This window comes from Myotis brandtii, unplaced genomic scaffold (assembly GCF_000412655.1).
Source record: "Myotis brandtii unplaced genomic scaffold, ASM41265v1 scaffold123, whole genome shotgun sequence".
In the NCBI taxonomy this organism is placed as follows: Eukaryota; Metazoa; Chordata; class Mammalia; order Chiroptera; family Vespertilionidae; genus Myotis; species Myotis brandtii.
Window position 1 is genome coordinate 8,746,706 of NW_005354291.1, and position 16,588 is coordinate 8,763,293.

Sequence of the window (16,588 nt, forward strand, 5' to 3'; positions counted from 1 at the left end):
TTCTCTTTCCTCCTAGTTGTAGAACTTCCACTCAGCCAGCCTTCCTGTGGTTCTGGATGATGTCCGTTCCGTCTTTTAGTTGTATTTTTGAAGTGGTTGTTTGAGGCAGCAAACTCCGGTGTTTACCTATGCCGCCATCTTGGTTTCCGCCCACAATAGGCTCTTGACAGTTGTGAGGGACATATCGCAAGACCATCACCAATTCTCAACTTGTAAAAACTCATTGTAGCACAAAATTCCTTCCTTCAGATGACTGAAGTGTAACTGAAAATGTAAATGATCTCTCTAGACCTTGACTACTTATCTCACTCGATGAGCAATTTTAGTACTGTCTGGAGCACTTATTGAAACAAGTTCACACATCCTTTCTACTTATTTCCTTTTGGAGCATTTGGTAGTTTTGTTCACACACATGTGTCTGAGTCATCATTGCATTTGACATTTCAGTCTTTAATTTATCTGAAACTTCAATTTTGTGGCCAGGACCTATCACTTTCAAAAACATTTCCATATTCCCCTTATTCTGTCATCAATGCTAGAATCAACTAGCAGTTAATTTTGTTTGTTTCATTTCTTAACAAGAAAAAAAGTTTTTTATCACTTTATTGACAGTGGCCATAGCACTGAGACTAAGCACTCTGACTGAGGGCGAACCTGGACCTTGGCCGGCCCAGGCCACTTGCTCTTGCCTCTGAGCTGTGTGTGATGCAGAATCATGTCTCTGCAAAACGACAAATGACTCAATGTCCCTGGAACTTCACATGTCCCTCAGGAGTGGTAGAAACTGTAAATGGTGGGCAAATGCCAAGGATCTGCTGTATATGTTTTATTTTTCCCATACCTAAACTGTGGAGAACTGAACTCTGCCCTTCCTTTTCTTACTGATCTGTGGAGCTGATGCATTTGCATGTACAGTTGAATACTTACTAGCAAATTACCCAGGAGCTTTGGGGAAGTTGATTTCTCTTACTGACTTCTAAGCTGTAGCTTCAGTTGTTGACTTCAATAACAAACGTGGGAAGACATGCCTTTTATAACATAAACTGTTTTATATAAATATGAAGCAAGATTTTAAAACTTGTTTTTTAATTAAAAAAAATTTTGTTTAACATTCAACAGATGCAAAAGCATATACAGGGAGAAGGTTCCTCCCCATGACTGTCTTTCAGCAAACCATTGTTCCTTCCTGGAAGCAGCTAGTGTTACTGGTTTCCGACAATCCTTGCAGAGATTGTCTATGCACATATAACCAGTACATATATTTATATATAATCCCTTGGTTTTATATACATGGTAGCATGTCGTTCCTGTATCTTGCACAAAATTAGTAGTATTAAAGACATCTGGGAGCTCTTTCTTTTTTATTGAATTTATTGGGGTGACATTGGTTTGCAAAACCATACAGGTTTCAAGTGTACAACTCAGCAAAACATCATCTGCACACAGCATCGTGCGCCCATCACCCCAAGCAACGCCTCTTCCCATCCCCATTTTCCCTCCCTTTGCCCACCTGCACCTACTCCCCACCCCCTTTTCTCTCTTCTCTGTGTCTATGTGATATATATATCCTTAATCCCTTTACTTTCTTTCATCCAGTCCCCCAAAGCCCTCCCTCTGACAGCTGTCAGTCTGTTCCACGTATCCATGCCTCTGTTTCTATTTTGTCTTGGAGATCTTTCTATTATCTTAATATAAAGAGCTTCCTCATTTTTTTTTTTTTTTTTTTACAATGGCATTCTATACCACCAGAGGCCCAATGCAGGAAACTCATGCAAGGGGCTCGGCCCTCGCAGCAGCAGCAGCTTGCCTCAGCCCTCACAGCCCCAGCTTCGTCCGGAAGGTTATCCGGAAGGTCGTTCGGCTGTCCAGTCTAATTAGCATATTATGCTTTTATTATTATAGATTGTATGGATGTACCACAGTTTGCTTTTATTTGCTTTTATTAATGGACTTTTGTGTTGTTTCCATTTTTTTTCTTTTTTGCTATATTCAGTGAGTAACCTTTTACATTTTCCTTTTATAAATATGTGCAAGTATCTGTAGAATACATTTCTAGGACTAGGATCGCTGAGCTGTCGAATATGTTCTTGAAAGTTGGTCTCCATAGGGGTTGTTTCAATGTATAATGCTGCCATCAATGTATGAGAGGGCCTGCTTCCCCGTCTTCTCATAACACAGGATTTTTGAATGTAAGATATTAACTAATTTCATCACCATCTAATGTTTCTTGATTACTAGTGGTGTATGGTGGGTTGGAACTTTCAGAGATTTATTTGAGCAATTGAGGAAGTTAGTTCATCTGTTACATACAGTATTCCAAGAGGGAGTCAAGTTGCACAGCTTCGGTTTGGAGACAGTGGGTGGTACAGGAGACAGATGTAGGAGGTAATTCTGAGGATAGTGTTGTATTGTCATTTAGTCTGTCCGCCAGGCCTTTTTGTTGCAGGCTCCAGGCAAGAAAATTGTAATAAAAATTAGTAAAAGCTAAAGCGAACTGTTTCACAAAAAGGGGGCTTTGGGAGTGTAATACATTTGTGCAAGTGCCAGTAGTAATGACCTCCGCCTTCAATAAAGCCATCTCCTTAATGAGGCATCCACAATGGATGCCGGTAGAAGCACACTGGATGTCAGTCCCCTTGATTTTAGCTCCTGTCAGCCATCACATGTATGTTGGTGGGAATCAAAAGCTGCATTGGTGCATTTGCTGGGCATCTGGAGACCATTTGAATTTAGAAGAGATTAGGAGGCAACTGGTAGTTGCTGTCTGATAGCACAGAGGACCTGTCATGGTACACTTTTAAGGCACTTTCTTAGGAAGTCCCAGCACCATTAACAAGAGATTTGGGGTGGAATTTCTGCAGAATGAGAAACACTGATTGTGACTTGTATTGTGAGTAACTGCTACCTGTTTTTTCTGGCCCGTGGAATACAGGTTAGTTATGGGATAGTGCCAGGTGATAATTAAAACATAAAGCAGCATTTCTAAATACTAAAAAAACCCAAAAAACTGCTTATCTCTTAGGAACATGGTTGGTTGGAGTGAAAGGACTTTGTATGTTTGTATACACACACTTGTGGAGGATGAAAACTAGGGAAAAAGACTTAGGGTGGCATAGAAGTAGCTCCTGTTAAAATAATATTGGTTGTTGGCTATTCTGCGTGACTAAGAGATTGTGGAAAAACACCTCATCTATCCTAGCTATTCATACTAATTGTGATAGTGAAAGTAGCCAGTGGCTTCAAAATTAGACCATGGGAAAGACAACATATTAAATGTTTTCATGCTACAGTACTTTGCACAAAATGTCCACAAACCTTAGAATAAAACAATGGATGTAAACAGTTTTTATAAATTCTAGATATGTGCCTTATGGGCAGAGTACACTGTGTAACATTACCAGTGTTTGATAGAGCAAAAACTTATTCTAAATATTTCCTAAAACATGTAATGCAGGTTTTGTACAGTATAAGCTTTTAGCTTTCTTCTACTTTTTGTTCCTCTTCCTAGACACAGGATTTTGCTGTTGTGAATTTTATATACATAGGTTTTAAAGTTAGAGAAGATGAGAAACTTACTTGTATATATGTCTTAATGCTATTTTGTCAGTAGCATACATTTTTTTAAAGGGTATGTGTTGCACTGATACACATAATTCAAGAACTTTGGTGCTAGCAGACTGGCTCTGGATTTGCCATGTTCTAAGGAGTAACATAAGGGAAAGTAGGTTTCGCCATATTCTCAGAGGGGACAGGAATCTACAAAGGTCAGATAATGCTGGAGAAAAATAGGCTGGGGTGGAATCAGGCTGACCTGGGTTCAAGTCCTGGCCGTACCACCATCTATGGTTTTGGCTGAGTTAGTGAACCTTTCTGAGGCTCACTTTCTTCAGTGTAGACTAGACGGATAATATAACCTAACTTTTTGTGGGAAATAAATGAATTAATGGATGTAAATTGCCTGTTGCTTTGAATCTTTTTCTGGAAGAATGTCAGAGGTTTAATTAATAAATTAGAAAGTATATGTATCATGTCTGGCATGGGCTATCTGGTGATTTGATGCTGTTACAATTATAGAGAAAGAACAGTAAAACTTTTTTTAAAGGATCACTCAAGTTTTACCCAGTTTAGCCACCAGGGGGAAATTATTCTGTCACTCTACTGTCTGTCAGGAAGAAGTTGCCATTCTTCTTCACTTAACAGGGAAGTCAGTTTTGTTCCTGATCTCTATCTGTTTAATGAGGTAGGAGTCATAGAGAATTTAAGTGCAGGTTAATTCACTTAATTTTTTTGCTATTTATTTTTATTTTTGTTAATCCTCACCCGAGGATATTTTTCCCATTGATTTTTTTTAAAGGGAGATGTGTGGGGGGAGGTGGGGGAGAGAAATATCGATGTGAGAGAGACACATCGATAGAGAGAGTGGAAGGGAGATGTGTGGGGGGAGGAGGGGGAGAGAAATATCGATGTGAGAGAGACACATCGATTGGTTTTCTTCCGCACACACTCCAACAGGGACTGGTGTTCGAACCTGAAACCCAGATATAGGCCCTTGATCAAGAGTCAAACCCACAATCCTTCTATGCGCAGGTTGATACTCTAACCATGGAGCCACACCGGTTAGGGCAATATTTTTGCTATTTCTTAGGTCAATTCAATTCTTTCTTAGGCCTTTATATCCTAGTTCCTGTTTTGAGGATTAAGTTGTAATGATAGTAAAATCTGATGCTTCTGCAAATTTAGACTGTATAGATTTTGAAATGATCAGAAATAGACTTAATAATATATGTATAATATTTGACATATTCTAATTTAAAAGAAAAAAATTATTGAAACAACTAGTATATCCCAACAGAGGATAGCTATAATTCAAACAAACAAGTTTTTTTCTATTGACTATTTAAAAGTGAATGTATATTATATATTCAAGTAGGCGGCACATAGAAGTATTTTTATTATAAAAAATTTCAAGCATACATAAAACTAAGATGTATAATAAACCATCATAGATCCTTCACACATAGTGACCATTACCAATATGTTGCCAATCTTGTTTCACTATGTCATTGATTAATTTACAGCAAATTCCTCACATTACGTAATTTTATATGTCAATTTCACTTTGTGTCTCTGAAATACAACAAAGAACTCCCCTTTAAAAAATAGACACTGTCACCCGGCCAGTGTGCCTCAGTGGTTGAGCGTCGACCTATGAACCAGGAGGTCGCAGTTCGATCAGGGCACGTGCCCGGGTTGTGGGCTTGATCCCCCGTGGTGGGGGGGCTGTGTGCAGGAGGCAGCCAGTCAATGATTCTACCTCATCATTGATGTTTCTGTCTCTCCCTCTTCCTTCCTCCCTGAAATCAATAAAATAGTGTGCAATACTTAAAAAAAATAAACACTGCCATTATTCCTCTGAAAAAGCAATAGCATTTGTCTAATGTCATCAGATAGCCACCTGGCATTCATGTTTCCTCCTCTCCTTATAATCTTATTTTTTGAAAAATAGTTGACATCAGGGCTCAAACAATATCTATGATTTATGATATTGTTGCTAATATGTCTCCTAAATTTCTTTTCATCTAAATTTCAGATTTCCTCTTTCAAATATTTTGTTCACTTCTTGCCAGTTTGTTTGTGGAATAAAACAAGTTTTTATCCTATATGGTAGAATAATTGAAAATCTCAAAGTGCCATTATTTGTGTAGGTTACAGTTACCAATATTTACTGTATTACAAATTAAAATACATAATTTAAATTTTACTTATTTAAAAATAACAATAGTAAACCCATTACATTAGTGTATGTAAGCACAGTTTTAACGAAACAAACATAGTTTGAAAATTAAAAGCATACTAAATAAGTACTACTGTTTTACATTTCTGTAAGTCTCTTTAATGTCTGGCTTGATAGAAGATAGGTGGGTTCTGATATTTGCTTCTGCATTCAATCTATTGCAATATGTTGTTTTGGTTGAAATTTATGGGGTTGGAAAAGGGAGGTGTATTTGAAGTATTTTCATTTAGTGGTGGATATTCTTCTTTGACACTACACCAAAACTTGACAAGTGGTAACTCCTTTTCTTTTTTTAATCCTCACTCTAGGATATGTTTAGGGAGAGCAAGGGAGGGGATGGGGAGAAAAAGAAAGAGAGATTGGGAGAGAAACATTGATCAGTTACCTCCTATATGTGCCCTGAACCCAGGGTTCAGACCCACAACCTCCAGCCTTTTGGTGCACGGGATGACGCTCTAGCCATTCGGGCCACCCTGCCAGGGCAACAAGTGGTAGTTTCTTTAATGTCTGCTGTAATGTGCAGTTTGAAGCTCTGTTGATCAGCTTTTAATACTTTGTAACTTTAGAATCTATTGGTCTACCATGCACTTTGAATGGATTCTTTACCCATGCATAATTGTGTAACATTAAGCACTGGTCATTTGGAAAATAACTGCTTCGCCACGTTGTGCAGAACTTCCAAATGTTGACAATATTTTATTGTGCAACATTTTAAAATCGTATTCATGACTATCACCACCCATCTCCTTAGAGAAGTCTTTAGCTGTTGGGAAGTTTCAAGCTCTTGGTGGTGGATACAAGTTTTTCAAAAATTCTCATTTTCCCTTGAATGCTCAAATTGTATCATTAGCTACAAATGCTGTCAGCATTTTTCTTGATGTGACAGGCTCACTTCATTTATTTTTGACAAAATATTTGCCAAATATTCAAACCTGAATAAACATCGTTTTGGAAATAAAAAAAAAAATGGCTCTCTTTCCACGAAAAACAAAACAGCTTATTCAGCTTGTATCTCAAACAGTTCACCAGCGCCTTTTCCTTGAGGCAACCACAGTACTTTGGCACGCCCACCCACTTTATGGTACTTACTTTATCATCACACAGAACATTAAAAGATGTATATTCAGGTACCAAGACAAATATTTCATCAAGGATGGTCTTTAGTGAAACTGACCTTTGTTTACTGTGAATGCAGGATGGTGAAGAAAACAGTGGCAGCAGCTTTGCCCACTAATGCTTTTGTTCCATGAGTGCAAATGTCAACAGAGTGAGGGAGGCAATAACGTTCTTAGTATTTTTATGAGAACAGTTTTGACTTCTTGGACCTTTGGAAAGGGTCTCAGGGCCCCCCAGGGTCTGTGGCCTGTGCTTTGAGAAATGTTACTAAAGAGTTTCTGACAGTCCAAATTTTGCTTCTGATATTTTTCTGGTGTGATTTAACGTGTTCCTTTGTTCCTGGTATTTTCTGTAAATAAACTTGATCAGATTAGGTTCGATTTTGTTTTTTTCCTGGCAATACTCCTTCATATATGGTTGTTTCTTAGAGCCATTAATTTATTACGTGTTGCAAATGGTTATGTTTCAGTTCTCCTGCTGATAAACAAAGGAATGTCAGAACTTTATTTCTGCTATCACTTACCATGGATTACCTTTGTTTATTAGCAGGAATTTTTTCTAAAGGAAAATTTCCTCTCACCCAACTATTTGTTATCCTGAGATATAGTTTGCATGGGTCTCATGATACAGGCAGGGTCAATCCTTGTTATTTTCCCAAATAGTGACTTGGTTACCATATATCCTCCCCAAAGGTGGCCAATAAAGTGTTCTAGGTTTGTTTTTTGTTTGGTTTTGAATATCATTATGAACTCGTGGATTTAAACTTATTTGACGCGTTTCAGTTCAACGCAGCTAGAATCCTTTCTTGGGCCTGCAGGAGCCTCTTCAGTTGCTCCTGAGTTCTTTAGATCTGATCTCTGTTGTCCTTGATAGTTTCGTTGTTTTTTTTGTTTGACATGTTCCAAGCTCATCTTGCACATTTTCTGCCAGAAATCACCTCCTTCTCCAGGAAGACCTCCCAGAAGTGGTATTTAGAGACCACAGTCAGAGCTCTGGGCTGCTCGTTACTGTTGATGAGTGATTGTTTCTAGACTTTTTCAGTGGACAAAGCTAGAAAAATGCATATTTTTTAAAGATAAAATGCATCACAAATTCATACTGACACTATTATTCAAATTTAGGACTCATTGATCTTTCCCATTGCTTGCCAATGACCTCAACATAACTTGTTTTATCCCATACCACACAGAAAAGTCTCAAAGAACAATATAATGCTGCCAATAACTATGATTATGAAAAAGTTAGTTTTGCAACTTTTTAAAAAATGAAAAGTAAGCATTATCATAGTTTAGCTAACTGAATTGGTTACCTTAACACAGCGTGTTATTATTGGTGTTTACTGTACATGTTGAGACTTTTTTTTCTATTTCTGGGAACATCAAATTGGCAAATATTTCACCTGTATTAAATAAATCAATTTATTTATTGCTTTTTTATTATCTGAATGGTTCCTTTTTGTTTATTAACATTTTCTATTCTTTATTCATACCTACTCTCTTTTCAATGTTTCAAAACAAAAAACTATTTAGAGGGCAAGGAATTACGTTCATATGGCATCATGATTCTTTGGGGTTTTGTTGTTGTTGTTGTTTTTCCCCAAAATATATTTTTATTGATTTCAGAGAGGGAGAGAGAGATAGAAACATCAGTGATGAGAGAATTATTGATTGGCTTCCTCCTGCATGCCCACTCCTGGGGATGGAGCCCACAACCCGGTTATGTGCCCTTGACCAGAATTGAACCTGGGACCCTTCAGTCCCCAGGCCGATGCTCTGTCCACTCAGCCAAACTGGCTAGGGCATGATTCTTTGTTTTAAGTGAGTTTGCTACGAAACAATGAATTTCTTTTTAAGAATAGAAATGTTTACCGTGACACTTTATAACTTAGAAATTTTATTACTATTTTTCTGCTATAACTTACCATGGATTACATTATACAATAGTGTTGATATTTTCTGAAGCAGTTATTTCTTGATCTGTGGATATGAGATATTATGATCAAGAAAATTATGTAAATAAGGGAAACTAAAGTAATGACCACTGAAATAAAAACTGATTTATATGTGGAATTCTTTTTTTCTTTTTGCCTTCAGGTTAAAAAAAATAAATCATGACTGAATCTGCCTCTAGCACAAGTGGTCAAGAGTTTGACGTATTCAGTGTTATGGACTGGAAAGATGGAGTAGGTACATTGCCAGGAAGTGACTTAAAGGTAAGCTGTCTTTATTACGTTCAATTTTATGTAATGATAAAAATTAAATCTGAATATATATGCAAACTAAGAATTAAAAACATTAAGCACAATGTTTTATATGATACTTAGACCTCTACAATAAACTCTCAAGACAGTTGGACATGCTTGTGGTTTGGCAGAAGCCTTTGTCACTTGGGGTGGAGACTAAGGAATGTTTCGGCAGCATGTGCTCATTTTGCAGATAGTGAGTTACAGCTTCGAGGAGGATCATCTCAGGTTTGACTCTCTCATGATGACCAATGAGTGTGGCAGTGGTAGGTTAGAAAACCTGGCTTATATTTTGTAGTAATGGGCCCTATAAATTTAAGTAACCACACTCGCTGGGCCCTAGTGTTCTCATTTAAAAACTGGATAATGTTAAAATATTGAATAAACAGAATGATTTACCTCCCTTAAATTATTTATACTGTAAATATGGATTTTATATAATCACTTGTTCAAAATTACTGGTTCTCCCTGTACACCAGGCTGCTTTTGTATGGAGGAGAACTCTCTTCAGAGAGTGATTCCTTCATGTGCTCCTTTTCTAGGTGCTCACCCTGCCCCGTTCCCCCAGACCCCCAAGCCCTCTCAGGGACCACATCTGCTGCCCCATGAAACAGGGTTATGCAAGCCACCTGAGAAGTCAGCCGCCCTCACCTCTCATTTCAAATTTGCTTTTGCTCTGATCCTATCTCTGGGACCTTGAACCTGTCTGTGGCCTTTTGGACTTTGTGTCTGTACTTGGTCACTCAGATGTTTGAACTTCCAGTCTCCCTAACAGGCTGTTAGCTGGCTTACCTCTCTAATGCTTGGTGTTCTGTACTGTCTTGAATAGAATTTCCTGCCCGCTAATATTGGCTTCTTATAATCCAATTCCTTTTCGCTGCCAAACCTGCCCTAGTTCATTCTCAGTGGTGAGATTTGGATCTGTTATTTAAGGAAACATACTTGGATTTTAGTTGAGTTAGGTTTAAATAAATAAGTGCAGTGTGCCAACGTACCTTTCTGAGTTTAGCTGAACAGAAATATACTAGTGAGGTTTAGTGAAATCCGAAGAGGAGATTTGGTTTTAGTTTTAGGCTGTGTGACCTTGAACAAGTCGGTTGGTCTCTGGACCAGTTTCCTTTTTGGTAAAATAAGGGATTAAGTAAACACTAAAAATTTTATCTGCTCTTAACATTCTTCAACTGTTCATCTGGATTAGATACATTGGAAGTAGAATACTGGGATTTTTGAGAAAGAAGAAACGGTGTCTCAGACTCTAAAAACATCAGCCACATATTAGCTACCTGAACCTTGTCAAGTTATTTAAATTCCCTGTTTCCGAATCTTTATCTGTGAAATGGAAATAGGGGATCTATGTCTTAAGGTGGTTATGAGGTGGTTGAAAAAAATATCTATAATAATAAAAGTGTAATATGCTAATTAGACCGGACAGCTGAAGGACCTTCTGGACATCATTCTGGATGTCCTTCCAGATGAAGCCGTGGCGGTGGGAGCCAAGGCAAAGGTGGTTAGGGGTGATGAGGCAGGCAGACAGAGTGGTTAGGGGCAATCAGGCAGGCAGGCAGGTGAGTGATTAGGAGCCAGCGGTCCCAGATTGTGAGAGGGTGCAGGCCAGGCTGAGAGACCCCCTCCCCCCATGCACGAATTTCGTGCACTGGGCCCCTAGTGTATATATAAAAGACTTAAATTGTAGCTATTCAGGCTTTGCAATATGTTGTGTAACTGCCCCCCTCCCTTTTTCATTGCTGCATCCTCTTGTACATTTTAATCCCTTCTGAGTAGCTTTTTGGGGTGTCAGGTAGATGACAAAATTTGTAACTTTTGTTTGGTTAGTTTTAACAATGGAGTATAATTTCCATCCCTAAGAAATTTAGATTGCCCAAGGTTTTCTAAGCAATGGATTTTAGGAATAGTAAATAACCCGTTATTTTTATTAAAGCAAGCAGATAATTACGCCATTTAGTGGGTTTTATAATCTGGGTTATTTGATTTTACTTTTAGGCTCATCTAATTGGACAGTTGTCGTGTATTCAAGTTCACTTCATGCACTATGGATAGTTTGATGTCCATTAAAAAAATAATTTAAAAACTGATTTTCTACCTTTCTACCCTTTCCATCTAAGGAGATTCAGAGGCTAGCCAATTGATTATATTGCTTAGGATTTGTAATTCACTCGCTCCTTCTATTAAAATTCGAGTTGCTTAAGAGATCTGATTGAGAAATTAATTTTTCACAAACGTAAGATATCAGAAAGAACTTTGAATAAATCACGAAATTTACTCTCTCACATCATGCTTTGCCTGTTTGAAACCTTAGCATTGCTTAATGTGTTCTTTTAAAATGTAAATTAGTATTTGTAGATTAATATCTCAGGGCCAGCCCTGAAAACAGGCAGGTAGTGAGTGGTATGGGAAGATGTATGGTAGGGCTCCCTTTCCCTAAAGCAATTTCTCTGCCTGAGCTTCTCATGCTGTCTGAAATTTATCCACAGAGAATTATTCCTCTGGGCCGTACGGATTTAGTCTTTCAGAGTCCCTGAGTAACATGCAGATACACTCCTGAGAGCAATAGCATCTTATCTAGGAAGAAAAGTTGCCATTTAACTGAGAGCAGGACCTTGTAGCAGCAATGCAGAAGCCCAACTGGAAAACTCCCCACACTCCTGGTGCACAATTGGCCTTGCCTTGGTTAGTGTTCAGACCAGTTTAGTTAGCAAATATCTAGAATTCAGATTTCAGCATTAAAAGACATAAAACAAAAATAGGAATCTCAGGAGTGTCTTTTAATGATCTGTCATTTAAGACAGGCAAAAGTAGGCAAAGACCTTTTGCCTTTACAAGCAAAATAGACACTTGAATCAATTAAAGGCAATTCAAGCCAAGACAAACAGAACCTTTGCTACTCTTTATATATTTTAGAAGTAATTGTTTCTGATTGACCTGGATATATCATATCCACTTACAGAAAATGTTCAGTGTCAGCTGATGTGCTCGATTTGCTTAATAAAGCGCTTTGTAAAGTTTATAATTTTGATATTCTTGGTTAGAATGGAATGACTATGTTCACATTGCTTTTTAGCCTTCTAGGTTAAAAGAACTAATAACTTCAAAAACAAAAAAAATAAAATTGGTTATTTCAAGTTTTCATGGTTCTAAAACCATTCATTACAAACTTCCAAACCTGTTTTGTTGGGGAAGATGTCAGTCTCTCTGGAATTCCGCCTGTGGAGCCCAGTCCTGTTAACAGCATCTAACAAGCTGTGTGGTCCAACACTTTCTACAACAATAGTAATATTGTAGAAGACACCGTAAATCCAAATTGAGAAGCAAGAAAAAAAATTGATTCCTGTGTCTTTGCATATGATAAAATACATTAAGAACACTTTGAGGTTAATTTTTGAGATAAAGTAACTGGTTACACTAGATGTTCTTTACTCTTCAGGGTTATAGGATGCCTCTGAAAATACGATGAATCTTATGAGCCCTATCCCCAGAAAAGTATATATGTGCCAATCTCCTAATTATGCATATATTTCATTGGACTCATTGACCCCTAAAGTCCATCCATTCATGGATTCCTAGCTCACAGGAGTCAACTGTTTCCCTAAATGCCATTGCATCTTTACTGTGCTTAAACTATAGGTCAGTTATAGACATTAAATGTTAGGAGAAGGAAAAGATTATTGGGATTAAATGTTGTATTGTGGGATTATTACCTTTTAACTTTGAAAGTATTTGAGCCTAAAGCTTCCAGGGGTCATAAGTCTGAATTTCTATTTGAAGACTCCACTTAGTGGTGCTCTTGTTCTAGGTGTTTGAATTGCAGGGTGGTTTGTAGTTTAGCAACAATTTGGAAATTTACGCCCCAGGAGACTTTCTTTGTAATGTTGTAAATGTTTGGTGCTATTTCTCCCATTTTGTAACTGTCAGATAAATATAAATTAACATCAACACATAATAAAAGTGAAAATTGCTTTCCTGGATTGAATTGTAAGGTTCATGCCTGTTTTGTGTGTGTGTGTGTGTGTTTTAAATTTTTTCATTAGAATTGATATTCTATCATATTCTTTAATATCATTAATTAATAATCATTATAAGGCTTGTTTTTTCTACTCTTGCCCAGTAGATGGTACTGTCAGCTTTATTTTGAAATATTCTGTTTTCAGACTTGATCATTTTAAAATTAATTTCCCCCAAAAAGGTAAAGTTAATTTTAGGTCTTTTTCATCCAGTTAACTTTTTGGGATTTCTTAGACTGACATTTGTAGATGAACACACTACCTAGAGTATACACATTATCTAGAAATTTGTGTCTGAAATATGTAGTAGGGAGAAGACTACTTTCACTTTCTTAAACTATTTCAACTTGTTCAGTCTGGAAAGCATTTAATGATTGTGGACTATGTGCAGAAAGTAATTTAAGGTGCTATCTTCACCTGGTGGAAGGAATAAGATTTTTCTTACTTGAGTCTGAATCTAATTTGGTAAAATACACACTCTACGGGCATGTTGACCAAATCGATTGTTTGGATTCGGAAATGGAAGGTCTTTTTAAAATACTATGTATTTGCATGCTCATGTATATTTCTGTGAAAAAAGTCTAAAAATTTTAAGCAAAAGGTTTTATTATCCCTTTGAATTTTAGCTTTCATGCTCTTCATCACTTGTTAAAATAAGTAGATCCCTAATGTCATTCTGTTTTATGGGAAAACAGGAAGAATACAGAAAACTTTGAACTTCATGAATGAGAGTAAATCTAGCTGTTTCAAAGAGGATGGGGCCCCTTCAGCCTTTAAAACACACACACACACACACACACACACACACACACACTACGACCAGGCTATTACAGAAACATACTTTTTGAAGCTTGCCATGCAGTGAGAGGAAATTTTCAAAACTTGGACTCAAAATCTCCCTGAAATCAAATGCCCTTACTTTTTTTAAAAAAATGTATTTATTAAATTGATTAAGATGACACTGATCAACATGAACAAATAGGTTTCATGTGTGAGTTTCTATGTTACATGGTGCAAATGCCCTTACTTTTTAGTGATAAAATTGGCCTGGAGCTAGGAGACTCGTTCATAGGTATTGCCAGCTGTTTTGGAAGACTAGAGGGAAATGTAATGGAGAATTCAGAGAGTAGTGAAAGAAAGAGGAAGTGACCCTTGCTTCCACCTTCCTCCTTCACATCTTGGGATATAATGACATGGATATGCCAGTGATAATTTCTGGAACAGAGATACCCCTTTTCTCTGAACTAGGTGAGACCAACTTATTCCTGGGAAAGCAGTAATTTTCATTATCAAATAAACTGTAATATAAGAATATAAGTCTTAGCAAAAAATGGCGTTTGAAATTGCAGGCCATATAAGTGAGCTGGCTACTTTACAGGACGGTGCAGGGTTGGTTGTTTATATCCTTAAGAAATACCTTGCTGCTTTCTTCTATTCCCCTTCTCCAAATTCCAAAATTAGTAAAATGCAAATGATTTAATATCGGTAGAAGGCTTATTTAGATATAATAAAAGTGTAATATGCTAATTAGACCAGACGTCCTTCTGACGACCTTCCAGACAAAGCCAGGGCAGGGAGGGAAGCCCGGGTCCCAGGTACCTGCCGGCGGCTGGAGAGAAGTCCGGGTCCTGGGTGCCAGAGGGAAGCCAGTACCAGCAGCCGGGGGGAAGGAAGGCCTACTCTTGCACAAATTTCATGCATCAGGCCTCTAGTCTAGATATAATTGTTTTAATTAATTTTTAACACATAATTTTTTTCTTAAAGACTATATAGGCCAGCCCTTAAGTTACTGTTTTCTGAACACTTTTGTAAATTTTGCCTCTTTCTCTACCATGTTGTCACTAGTTTCGAGTAAATGAATTTGGAGCCCTGGAAGTTATAACCGATGAGAGTGAGATGGAAAATGTTAAAAAGGCAACGGCTACCACAACTTGGATGGTGCCAACTGCTCAAGAAGGTAAGAATGGGTGCTCTGTATTGCCATTTCTTTCTTTTGAAAGTTTTAAAGTAAGAATATCTCAGGTTTTATTGTAGGCTGGAACCTTGAAAATTCTGGGTGATCTTCGTGTCACATGTGCTTAGGTAAATTTCTGTAACGAAGCTGATGTGGAACTAGCTCTTATATTTTAAAATAACCATTAACTGTCTTCTCTCCTAATGCCAGATCTGTAATAGCACCAGGTTAATTGGAAATTATCCAGTAAATCCATGTAATAGCCTACCCAGGTGATTTAGCCAAAAGCCTGCCACTTTTTTCTCATCTGCTCCGATGGTTGTAACTAACACCTATATGCTGATGACTCCTAAATCTATATCTCCAGCCCCGACCTCTCCCCCGAGCTCCAGGCCCGTATTTCCACCTGCCTACTGGACATCTCCACCCGGATGTCCCACAGGTACCTCAAACGCCACATGTCTGAAATGCGATTCATTTTCTATTTCTTTCTCCCCTCCCCCCAAACCTGCCTTTCTTCTGTAACACATAGTTCAGTTGGTGGCAGCACCAACTACCCAGTTCAAGCCAGAAATCTAGGAGTCATCCTGAGTCTGTTTCCCCCCAGGCCCATAGCCTCTTAATCCTCTTGGTTTTTTATTTCCTAAATATGTCTCAGATCTGGCCTTTTCTATCTATTGTCACTGCCACTGGCTTAATTTAGGTCCTTATCCACTCTCGCCTGAACTAGTGCAGACATCTCCTGAAGAATCATTCTGCTTCTAATTTCGCCCAGTTTATCCTGTATACTGAACTTAGAGGAACCTGTGTAGATTGCTTCTCTGACGCTTCACCAATTCTTTTTTTATCTCTAGCAAAACATACAGAGATCTGGGTGGCCTGCACCCACCTGCTCGCTTTATCTCTTTGCTTTCCGTTCTGTTCTTTGTACTTTGTGTTCTGGCGGTGCCAGTGGCACTGAGCTACCTGTCATTCTGCCAGCACACCCTGTGGCTTCATGCATCCTTGCCTTCACTCATGCTGTTTCTTCTGGCTGGGAGACTGTTTCTCACTTTGTCCAGTTGGTAAATTCCTCTTTGGCTTTTAAAACCCTGTTGAGGTTTTATATCAGAAAATTCTCCCCTGACCTCACCCCAGGCCGATTGACTCACGTCTTCCTCTGTACTACTTCTGGAACCTGTTTGTGCTTCAATGACTGCATGTGTCCCTTCTTATTGCAAATACTGGTTCTCTTGCCCGTCCTCTCTTCTAGCCTGTGAGCTCTCTTGGGTAAGGGCTATACTGTCATTTCCAGTGCCTAGCTCAAATTGGTGCCTGATAAATGTTTGCTGAATGAATGATTAGCCTAATGATTCAGGCAAAAGGAAATGTGCGTTCCTAAACGATTTGGATAATTGTGATTCAGGAGATCTGCTGCATTAAAAGTAAAACAGAGAGACATTGATTTAACCATTTTAGTAAAA

At 38.1% G+C, this 16,588-nt stretch overlaps 1 protein-coding gene across 6 annotated transcripts in view; it reads left to right on the forward strand.

The window, feature by feature from the left end:
- Nucleotides 1-16,588, forward strand: part of L3MBTL3 (l(3)mbt-like 3 (Drosophila)) — a 95,689-nt gene that overhangs the window by 21,602 nt on the left and 57,499 nt on the right. For 5 of the 6 annotated variants that reach the window (XM_014533799.1, XM_014533797.1, XM_005858984.2 and 2 more), the window contains 3 exons: nt 9,004-9,122; nt 15,017-15,128; nt 15,493-15,567. In XM_014533799.1, the coding sequence (XP_014389285.1) occupies nt 9,021-9,122; nt 15,017-15,128; nt 15,493-15,567 (289 nt within the window). In that variant the 5' untranslated portion in view covers nt 9,004-9,020. The remainder of the gene's footprint in view (nt 1-9,003; nt 9,123-15,016; nt 15,129-15,492; nt 15,568-16,588) is intronic. The other variant, XM_014533801.1, reaches the window with a different exon arrangement.